The sequence below is a fragment of the Xenopus laevis genome, chromosome 6L (genome assembly GCF_017654675.1).
Source record: "Xenopus laevis strain J_2021 chromosome 6L, Xenopus_laevis_v10.1, whole genome shotgun sequence".
In the NCBI taxonomy this organism is placed as follows: Eukaryota; Metazoa; Chordata; class Amphibia; order Anura; family Pipidae; genus Xenopus; species Xenopus laevis.
Window position 1 is genome coordinate 56323603 of NC_054381.1, and position 11519 is coordinate 56335121.

Below are 11519 nucleotides of genomic sequence, written 5' to 3' on the forward strand. Positions count from 1 at the left end.
AGTGTTTTCTATACTGAATCCCTGAGGCAACAGGTTGAAATTTTATGTGAGCAAAGACAACCAGGAATGGAGCTATGCCAATACACAAACTGTTGTAGCAGAAAAAAACAAAAATCCAGATTACTGCTGCTGCCGCTGCTACTACTACTACTACTACTACTACTAATAATAATAATAATATGATTAAGAAGCTACCACCTTACCCAGCATGGTGAATGTCTTCCCTGAGCCAGTCTGGCCACTGTAGCGAAAGAAAAATGAGAAGGAATCAGACTTTCAGCTAAGATAAATAATTGTTTTATACACCAACATATGTTCAAAGAAAAATATTAAAACAAAACTGAAAACATTTTGAACAAACTTTTTTGATCTGACTGGGCAATACGTATAAAAAAAAAAAAAAAAAACTGCCTTTTTACCTCTCAACATGTAGTAGTAGGCAGGCTCTCACTTATGATGGAATCTATATAGCTTCTTCCTATTGGGAGACTACACTCCTGAAAGGGTTTAGTAATAGTAATCTTTGTGCTCATTGGTGTTTCTTCCTTTAAATAAGCGGTGTTGTTGTAAAAAAAAGTATCTGTAGGATACGAAATGAGTAAGGCTTCCCCCATGTTTACCAAATACACATATGTCTGGAAGACTGCTCTTTGAGTGCCTGCTCCAATACAATACAGGTTTGATCGGCTCCCTTAGCTGAAGGTTCAGGGCAGTGCACCTGGACCTCTTCCATTACTTGGCGAGTTAGTATCATGAGACCTTATTTCTTATATTTTGAATCAGCTTTATCATTGATTGATTGCAGCATGCAAAACATATTGAGAATTGGAATATTTTATTCCATACATAGTTTGCTTCTATATATATATATATATATATATATATATATATATATATATATATATATATATATTTGAAATTTAGAATGAAAGGCACTTGATACTTTGCTTATCAAACAAGTGTCCCAGTATGGGGATATGTCCATGCCAAGGTCCCGATATCCATGCACATACCAAAATATGTCTGTGCACTCATACTGCAATATGGAAGGCAAAACCCTTTGACAGTTGTTGACAGTGTTGTATCTCCCACCCAGAGAGTGGGCAGTGTCATCCTATAGCTCCAGTGGGGGAAGCAATTTAATTAGGGGCAATAGGTGCAAAGGCAATAGAGCACTGAAAATATTTACTAGGGGCAAACAGATTTACCAAGCCAGAATGTTGCTATGCTTCTGCCTTCAGACATGGCTGTAGCCTTGTTTTATCACAAGAATAAAAATCATTATAGACATGTGGGAAAAAAACAAAACAAATTCAGTTTGAAAAAAGTAACACACAGCAAAAGAGAAATAACTCACATGGTTTGCTCAATATACATACAGTTGCTATATTGAAACTTTAAAACTGTATCTTTAAGGGGCGGATTTATCAAGGGTCGAATTTCGAGTTTATGGGAGCATATAAAAAACCCGATCAATTCCAAATTCGAAAAAGAAAAAATGACCAATTAAAACTTTTTTAAAAAAACAAATTTTTTTTTAAAAACAGGTGAATAGGATCGAGCTGCAAATTCAAATCAAGGATTTTTAACCCACTACTGCACTGCTACTCACCACCAAAACTGAAAAAGGCTAAAACATTTTTTTAATTTTTACTAATCAGTGGTCTGGTGAGCTAATAATGAAGAGTAAATGACCAAAATATGTTTTAATGTAATATTTCTTTTAACTTACTAAGCAAAGATGGTGCCATTGTAACCATTCATGCAAGATTCAACAATATTTTTCGCCACACTTGAAAATACAGATTCCTGGAATAGAAAAAAATATATAAATTTCGTGCTGTATTTAAATGTCATTAAGCCGCTATTAAAATAAAGAAAACAAAAATTACTAGACATAAAACCCAGCCCTGTACAGAGTACAGAGCAACATATCTTCATAAGACAGAAATGCCAACAAAACAACAGCAATGGAGGCCCTTGTTCAACAATAGGCCTATTAATTCTTTATACCCAGGAGCACTGCCTGAGTCTTCTTCCTAGAGAGTACAGAGAGATATCAAATATTTGCCAGCATAGCTTTTTCCCAGTAGTAAAGAAAATTCTAATGCAAATCTTGTGCCCCTAAAATGAACTATTAGGCTCAACTTAAAGGTGACCAGTCACATAAATGGTGAATAATAAAAGTACATTTTCAAATTAAACATGAAACCCAAATTCTTGGGTATGGATAAGACATCCATACCCAAGTATTAGTAAAGTTGTTTTTGTTTGACTATTATAATAAGATAGGATTTGGAATTAGGTTGACAGGTCCTCTGTATTTCTTAGATTGACAGGTGGCCATATGCAAGGAACCCCTCCAGATATCTGGTTGAAAATCAGCAAGATATGTGCTAGGCTGGTTTGAGAATTCTATTGGTTGAGAACAACATTGAGGCTATAGGATTCAATTGTTGGTCCCTGTGAAAGATCGGCTCATTTCGCAAATACATCCCATAAAATACATGGCAACAACATCCCAGTGTATATGGTCAGTTTAACTCATAATTTAAGCTCTTGGGTGGAATTTACTCCCCCTCTCCTTCCATGGCTGAACTCATGTTGAATAAACCACCAGGACCGCTATGTTATGAATATGGAAACATTTCATTTGAGTAATATAATTCATTGCACCTTTTTCAAGATAATTTACCTGGCAAGTAAGCAAGAAAAGAGGGAGGTTTGATATGTATATCCAACCCATTCATAAATGCAAACTCTAGCTACTATGCCTTTCCAAGTAACGAAACAAAAAAAAAACAAACAAAAAAAAAAAAGAATGCTCTAAACTATTCCCAGGCTTCTATACGGGATATGATTACATACTGCACTATACTTTTGAGACTGAAATGTATTATATAATGGTACCATAAAGGAAAAAAGCATTACCTGAGTTGTATCCACATTTGCAACATGATCGAATGTAAACATTTTTGGCTCAGGTTTGGAATGGAGGCGGATTGTAGTGGAAGACAGAGCTGTGAGACACAAACCCTGTTCCCCATCTACTCCAGTCAGGGTTCCCTCCACCGGGGGGCGGATCCGGACAAAAACTTTAATAGCATCCCCTTCAGCACTGTAAAGAAGTATGCACAACTGTTATTTTGCACACTAATGAAAAAAACATGGCTAACAGAGTCTCACCCTGTGGCATATGTAAACGCAAACTTTATCCCTGGCCTTTGGCTATACTGTAACATATATACATAAATATTACATCTTCTATATGCAGACTTGATTTTAATGATTAAATAATTAAATATGGGGTACTGTCCCTGCTACTTTAAACCCTGCATGCTAAAAACAATACTGTTTCATCCAGTAATTAAAGATGCAACCTTGCATTTCTATTGTACTTCTCAAACTGGGATCATAAATTGATGCCTGGTTGCCAAAATCAGTGACTTCGGAGAGTGCAAATTTTTTGTATCAATAGGGGTGGTTAACCGTTAAGTTAACTTTTAGTTTGTATAAAATGCACAATTCTAAGAAACGTTTCAATTGGTCTTCATTATTTATAGTGTTAGGCTTCCCAGCTTTCAAGTAAGGGGCACTGACCCCATCTAAAAACAAATGCTTCATAAGGCTTCAGATTTACTGTTTTTGCTACTTTTTATAAGTCACCTTTCTGTTCAGGGCCTCTCCTATATTTGTTCCAAATTTTTAAAAAAATCTTATTTATATTCAAATCAATGCTTGGTTGCTAGGGTAATTTCCACCTTAGCAACCAGATTTCTGAAATTGCAAACTGGAGAGCTGCTGAATTAAAATCTAAATAACTCAAAAACCATTTGTAAAAAAAATAGTCTCAGAATATCACACTCTACTTCATTCTAAAAGTTAATTTAAAGGTGAACAACCCCTTTCATAACGAGTATTAATAATTTGGTCCTGACTTAAAATTTATCCCTCAATTAATATTGCAGTAGTCAGCTCTCCTCCAACCAGGACTTCATTTTTGCTTGTTTGCATGAAGGGCTGCGATTCACTATCCCCCCTCCTACTGTGCTTCTGGCAGGGAACATTAGAAAATGCCCACCCTTCATTTGAAACACAGACAGGGACCATAGACGATCTATGTGGAACTCCAATAAAGGGCTCATTTAGTGATATGAAAGCTATAATGAAACCAGCACCATATATATTATTCATTAATGTCTGCATGCTTAGGAGGGGGGGGGGGTTATTTGGCTATACATCTCCTTAAATTAATGTATGTTGGAAAGATAATTATGAGTTTGGGTTTATACTCCCTTTAAATAAATTAAGTTGTATTTAGAGAAAAGTACAGTAGCAAGCATACTGAAAACTAGGGATGCACAAATCCACTATTTTGGATTCGGCCAAACCCCCAAATCCTTTGCAAAATATTCGGCAGAATACCGAGCCGAATCCAAATTTGTATATGGTGGGAAGGGGAAACCATTTTTTACTTCCTTGTTTTATGACAAAAATTCACACGATTTCCCTCCCTGACCCTAATTTACATATGCAAATGAGGATTCGGTTCAGCCGGCCAGAAGGATTCGGCCGAATCCTGCTGAAAAAGGCCAAATCCCGAACCGAATCTTGGATTCGGTGCATCCTTCCTGAGAACATTAAGCTGCATTAGATTTTGCTTAAAATCTGGCTATGGCTATTGAATGGAATTCCACCCTTATTATTACCTGGGCAAGCAGGGGAGAGGTGCAGTCACATCAGACGGATCACCTAGGAACAAAAAGATCTGTAAGTTAAAAAGGCTCAAATTTTCCATTTACAGAGCAAAAGTCAACACTGCTTAAATTGGATAAACACCGATTTTATACTGTAAAACTATTTAGTGCGCAAATCATTACATACACAACGTTTCATCAAGTGATTCAGCAGGATGAAATGACAAAGCTCCAAGAAACATTGTTACACAGCACTGCTGCAGATGTCACAGTTACAGTCCAAAGATACAGATATGGGATCTGTTATCCAGAATGCGCGGGACCTCTGGGTTTTCCGGATAACGGACCTTTCCGTAATTTGCATCTTTGCACCTTTGGTCTATTGGAAAAACATGTAAACAGTGAATAAACCCAATAGGCTGGTTTTGCCTCCAATAAGGATTAATCAAAATAGTTTCTAAAAATCTGTAAATGGATTATTTGGATAAAACAGTCTATTGGTGAGAGCCTTTCTGTAATTCTGAACTTTCTGGATAACGGGTTTTCCAGATAACGGATCCGATACCTGTACTAAAGATCAGCACAATGCAAAATTACATTTTTACGTATTCCCAATGGAAAAAACAAATGAACACAAGCTTTTCTTGATTAGCAACATATTTACAAAAAAAATGTAACTAAGAAAAAAAACACGATATTGCTAAATCTTGAATGTACTTACATCTGAAAATAATTGCAGAAAAAAACCTGACCTCAACTTTTGATAAATGGTCCCCATAGTGTCAAAAAAAATGTTTTTGTAATTGCATTATACACCTTTGAAAATAGAAGACACTTGCCTTTTAAAAGTTCTTTCTTTGCACTAAGAATTCTACACAAAAGCTTGCTAGGACCAGCCAGCTCTTCCATTTTTGGCTGGATAGGATGTGAAACCTTGTGAGCTGCTGGTTAAACGGGTGGTTCCTCTTTAAATTAACTTTAAGTATGTTATAAAATAGCCATTTCTAACCAACTTTTCGATTTGCATTTTTTTTCCAGTTTTTTATTTATTTTCCACTTTCTTCTGACTCTTTCCAGCTCTCAAACGGGTTGGGGGGAGGTCACTGAACCCATCTAATAAACAAATGCTCTGTGAGGCTACAAATGTATTGTTATTAGGGATGCACCGAACCCAGGATTCTGCCTTTTTCAGCCGAATCCTTCTGCCAGGCTGAACCGAATCCTAATTTGCATATGCAAATTAGGGGCGGAAAGAGAAATTGTGTGACTTTTTGTTACAAAACAAGGAAATAAAAAAAGTTTTCCCCTTCCCACCCCTAATTAGCATATGCAAATTAGGGATTGATTCGGTGCACCCCTAATATTTGCTTATCAAACAAGTGTCCCAGTATGGGAATATGTTGATGCTAAGGTCCCAAAATCCATGCACATAACAAAATATGTCTATGCAAGCCAGAGCAATATGGAAGGCAAAACCCTTTGACAGTTGTTGACAGCATATGCAAATTAGGATTCGGCCGAATCCAAAATAGTGGATTCGGTGCATCCCTAATTGTTATTTCTAATTCTGTGTCTGAAAAGGACTGTAAATAGTGTTTTATGCCAAAGGACCCAGGGCTGTTGAATGAGCATGGTGCCATTACATCTTTGCAAATTTACCGATACTTCAAAGTAACCAATTGGCCAGATTTTTATCTTTAAGGGGGTTGTTCACCTTTACATTAACTTTTAGTATGATGCAAAAAAATCATATTCTGAGACATTTTACAGTTGGTTTTAACTTTTTATTATTTGAGGTTTTTAAGATATTTAGCTTTTTATTACCCTCCTGTCCAATTTCAGCATTCTGGTTACTAGGGTCCAAGTTACCCTAGCAACCATGCATTGATATGAATACGAGACTGGAATATGAATAGGAGAGGGCTGGAAAAGAATGAGGAGTAATAAGAAGTAGCAATAACTATACATTTGTAGCATTTGTTTTTAGATGGAGTCACTGACTCCCCCCATTTGGAAAAAGGCAAATAAATAAGAAAATATAAAAAAAAAAAAAAGAAAGAAACTGATAAGTTTCTGAAGCTGGCAATACTTCAGACCGAGTCGGCAGCTTATTGGCCCGTGTGTGGGGCTCTCTGATGAGCTTCCTCGTTCGGGCAGGGTTAAAAATCCGATGGGATCGCGGGCACATCTGTTCATTGATGCTGTCCAGCAATTGACAGCCCGTGTTGGCTGCATTATGATGGCCACCTTTAGAATTAGCCATTCTATAACATACTAAACGTTAACTTAAAGGCAGTGCCGGGCAATGCAGATGCTGTGCTCCCCAGGCAATCCGGCCAGCCCCTTCTGCCTACCCCTAGTTTAAGCCCTGTTTAAAGGTGAATCGCCCTTTAATAAAAGTAATATATATATATTTTTTTTTTCCTATGCATTTTTTCTCTCCATCATTTATTGTGGTGATGGAAACGCGTAGCATAATTGTGACATGCATGCACTTTTCCCTTTAGTATGTAAAACATTCCCTTGGAAATGTCAAGTCGTGACTTTGACAAGCTCTGTGCCGGTGATATCTGACAATGACATTCCTCTGAAGGAGGTTTATCTGCGCAGGGAAAGCTCAGGCTTCTGGGACTGGGTTATACATAAAGCAGAAAAGGACTGTCCAACCCTATAACATCCATCTATTGTAGGAATAATACTCTTACTGCTCACGTCTCATTAGCACAGGGGTCAGCAACCTTTACTATCAAAAGAGCCATTTTGCCCCTCTCCCACTAAAGAAAAATAGTCTGGAGCCGCATAACACAGCGTATACACTTTTTTTAACCTTTTTTTAATTTTAACTGTTACAACAACAGAATACAACAAACAGAAGAACATTGTATATATGTAGGGCTACTTTGAAATAAATTAAACACTGAATAGCCCTATTAAATGCTAGTGTTCTCATCTGTTTAATGTGACTTCTGTTTCTGAAGCTCCATGCTGATCGTCTCTCTCTTGTCTTGAGTGTGTGACCGCGGTAAGGACCACGATGAATCATCTTGCTGTGGCTCAGACTTGCCTGTCACTCCTGGGACGTCTATACAGCAATTGCACCTGCTGGCGGCTTCTTGAGTGTGCTTACCGCAGTCGCACACTCAAGAAGCCACCAGCAGGTGCGAGGGCTGTAAATACGACCTGACAGGCAAAGCCGCAAGACTGAGCCGCAGCAAGCAGGATGAAGAGCCGCATGAGGCTCTAGAGCCGCAGGTTCCCTACCCCTGCATTAGCACATGTAAAACATACACAGATTCCATCACCAAGGATTATTACATAAAGGAGCTGGAGGTCCTGTGTTTATTAAATTCATACCTTTGGTTACCGGTGGCATCCTGCTTTAAGTTTACTTCAGCTGGAGCGTCACCAATTTAAATCCCGATTCTTACAGAAACACTTTCCCGTCAAAACGGCGGAACTTTCAAATTTGGCGCTCCAATGTTTAAGAGCCGCAACACAGAAAGTCCAGCGCCTGTCACAGGCCACGCCCACTGAAGGCCGAGTCATTTCTATCTCAGCCAATGTTCACAGAGCCCATACATTACCTCAGGCGGCCATGATTGTTACTGGCTGTCGAACAAGAATCTCGGTTACCACATTAGATTGTCTGGAATTGTCTCTTTCGAGACCCCGGCGAATTCTCGTTGTTTTAGGAAGTTCTCAGAGGCAGCATGCAGCATAGTGGGTATATGTGCGCTGAGGGTTTATTGTGATTGTTACAGTGAAACTCAGCGCCGGCCAATGCAGGTCCCGACAGTGCGCAAACGAGGACGCGCGTGCGCAATCGGGAACGCGCGTGTGCAAACGAGCTTTGCTTGGGCAAATGAGCGCGGACTGGCCTGTGTCGCCAGTGCTCTGCCAGCCTTTTACAGTGGCGGAAGAAAAAAATGAAAACTGCTTTTTTTATCCTCATGCAACACTGTAAATGTTACTATAAACTCTTATGTGCTGTTATTATTAGACTTATTGTTAGGGTTTCTGCGAATAGGCAATTTGCCACCTGGCCGGTATTTTACGGTACGAACGATGGCTGATCCCAATGTTATTAATAGGAAAAAAAGATAAATATATAAGAAAGCTGGTAATTTTTTCCAGAAAAGGTGGCAACCCTACTGGTTGCCAACTTTGGCTAGCCAGCCGGCATGATATTCTTTATACGTTACAGTGCAACCCTTCTGAAATAAAAAAATAACAAAAGTGGTATAAAGGTGACATTGGCTAACTAATTTAAACATAGCATACCTCCCAACTGTCCCTTTTTCGGAGGGACAGTCCCTCTTTTGACAGCTCAACCCGCAGTCCCTCATTTGTACTGGAAAGTCCCCCTTTTCTGTGCACTGAACAGCCAGAAAAAGAAACAAAGTTTCTCACTTAATTGGCTTTTAGCAGAGAGCCCAGAACATCCACAGGTGCAAATAAGATACTTTGTAACAATTTTGAGACACAAAAACACAGTTTAGATAAGGAGAAATATTTTCAAACTTTCATAACCTGCCAAATTTTGTAAAACAAACATGGTAATTAGGGGATGTGGCCACAGAAAGGGGCTTAGTCAAAAAAATTGCTGCACTACGTGCGGAAAAATTTTTTTTGTCCCTCTTTTTACTTCCAAAATGTTGGGAGGTATGACATAGCAAGCTTTCTTTCTGGACATTTTAGTTCATTTTTCAAGCTGATTAAACTGAAGCTGTGGTGTTCTCTGGTATATATACAACATTCAGCTCATAGAAGTCATTTACGAGGGGATCTGCAAGAGATAAGCAGATAAGGTACAAGACAATGTGGGTCAAAGAGGCTGAGTATAAATTAGGGCTGAATTATCGGAGTGTAGAATCAAAGGAATTCCATATGATCTCTTAGTCCATATCCAGACATGTTGGTATTCCTGACATGTTGCAGTCCATAGTCCACATAATTAGCCATGAATCCAAGGCCCAGGTTTAGTCCATTCTTCAGAGAATTGAAAGTTTCCATTAATTTGTATTCCCACACTTTCAGAATACACACCTTAAGAACCAAAACTCTTAAACAGTTTACGGAGTGATGAGGGCTAATGAAATGATTTCCTATTGGTGTGTCCAGCTTTGTTTTTTTTTAATATATATTTATTTTGTTTAAGTAAAGAAACAAGTTGCGATTTACAGGAAGTGCGGTAACTGGACACCCCAGTCCGTAATGCTAGTACAAGTGCTAATAAACAGACATTCCTGAGCATAAAATGGAATCATAATAAGTACTTTCCAATGTTGCAAATAACATTGCCTGGCAATGTTAAGTGCTATGAGAAAAAAAAAGTGGTTATAGTGAATCGGTGGTGTGTATTTCTCTGCAAATACTTTATGCCCAAATCTCTGATGAGGGACTTGTCAGATACTGATTGATTTGGTCAGCTAGAAGAACGCAATTTGGCAATGTTTTTTTGTGATTGATGAATGTGTTTATCCCTTCTTGTGATTCAGTTATTGCCAGAGTACAAAACAGTTAGAATAGCCCAATTCAGATAGAGACTTATATGTAGAACTCATAGGTGTCCGCAGAAGGGGGCAAGAGGGGGCACTTGCCCCACCCTGACTTCTTCAGCTAGTTCCAAGAAATTATTTGTAAATTTGATTCCCAACAACATAAAACATTTTTTATACTTCCCACCCCAAAGCAAGCCTTAAACATATTTTACTCACACATTGATATCAGAAGGGACTAAGGAGGATTTGATGGGAAACCTGCAGTGTCAGTGATCAAGTTAATTGTAGCAATTGGATTGGCTAAGATAAGAACAAACAAGCAGTAGGGAGTGCTCATTGGCTGTTCCCATGTTAGTTGGAGAGCTTAGGATGGAGGAAGCGTGTCCCTGATAACTGAACTATGTAAAAAAACAGGGTTTCCACCTACGCTGAGTAGAGCAGAATAGCATTAAACAACAATAACAGTTGTAAATGTTGTGTAAGAGTGTATTAATTTATTATCAGATTATGTCATGAATAGATTAATCTATTGCCATGAATAGATTCATTTTCAGTTGGGTGCTACCCTATGTGATATTAGCTTACTTGCTCCCTCATGGAAAGTTTTCTGTGGACACCCATGGAACTCAGGCAGAGATTTGGTGGCCTGGTCAGGAGAGTCACTCTACCCGTGGATGGCTTGCTCTACTGATATCAAATCCTAGTTAGTTTCAGAAGATTCCATTGTAAGACACCCTTTAAATCCAAATGTCATTTTCATTGTGGACTAAATCTGTTGTAAATTAACTCCTCTGGGGTTGTTCCTGTTGTATGCTGTTCTAATCTTGAACCCTGGCAAGTTCTTTTTTGACCTTCGGACAGACAGGTTCTTGATGGAAGTACTGGTACTGAAAACACATTTTACATTGTTTTTTCCTTTGTAGCTTGCATTTAGCTATAGTGACAAAATGTAAGCTTTCTTTTTATGGCTAATTGCTCTAGTTCTATAAATGAAGTGCAGCATTCCCCCTGAAATGTGAATCATAAGTGTGTAAAAAATATAGTAATACCTACCTCCCACTTCATACTCTCTGGATCCAAAACATCGGAATTATGGACACACATTTTCAACATTATTAAATTCTTATATTCAACCACAGTTAGTTGCCATAAAATAGAAAGCATGGAATAGGCAAGAAAGACAGAGTACAGTATACTTGTTGTCACTCCTCTACCACCACTTTAAAGTCTGAATTTATGCATTCAGTCAAATTACATTTTCCTGGCATCCCGCAAGACTTGTCAAGTCAAGACTTGCTGCCTGATGGTGAAGCAGGATTCC

The 11519-nt window shown here is 38.3% G+C and overlaps 1 protein-coding gene across 1 annotated transcript in view; it reads right to left on the bottom strand.

Annotated features, from left to right (window-relative positions):
- Window positions 1–8199, bottom strand: part of kif15.L (kinesin family member 15 L homeolog) — a gene marked incomplete at both ends in the record, with an annotated part of 61948 nt that extends 53749 nt beyond the window's left edge. Inside the window, 5 exon segments of the mRNA NM_001088074.1 lie at window positions 204–241; window positions 1733–1809; window positions 2932–3118; window positions 4710–4752; window positions 8052–8199. Of these exon segments, the coding sequence (NP_001081543.1) occupies window positions 204–241; window positions 1733–1809; window positions 2932–3118; window positions 4710–4752; window positions 8052–8070 (364 nt within the window).
- Window positions 8200–11519: the final 3320 nt, after the last annotated feature.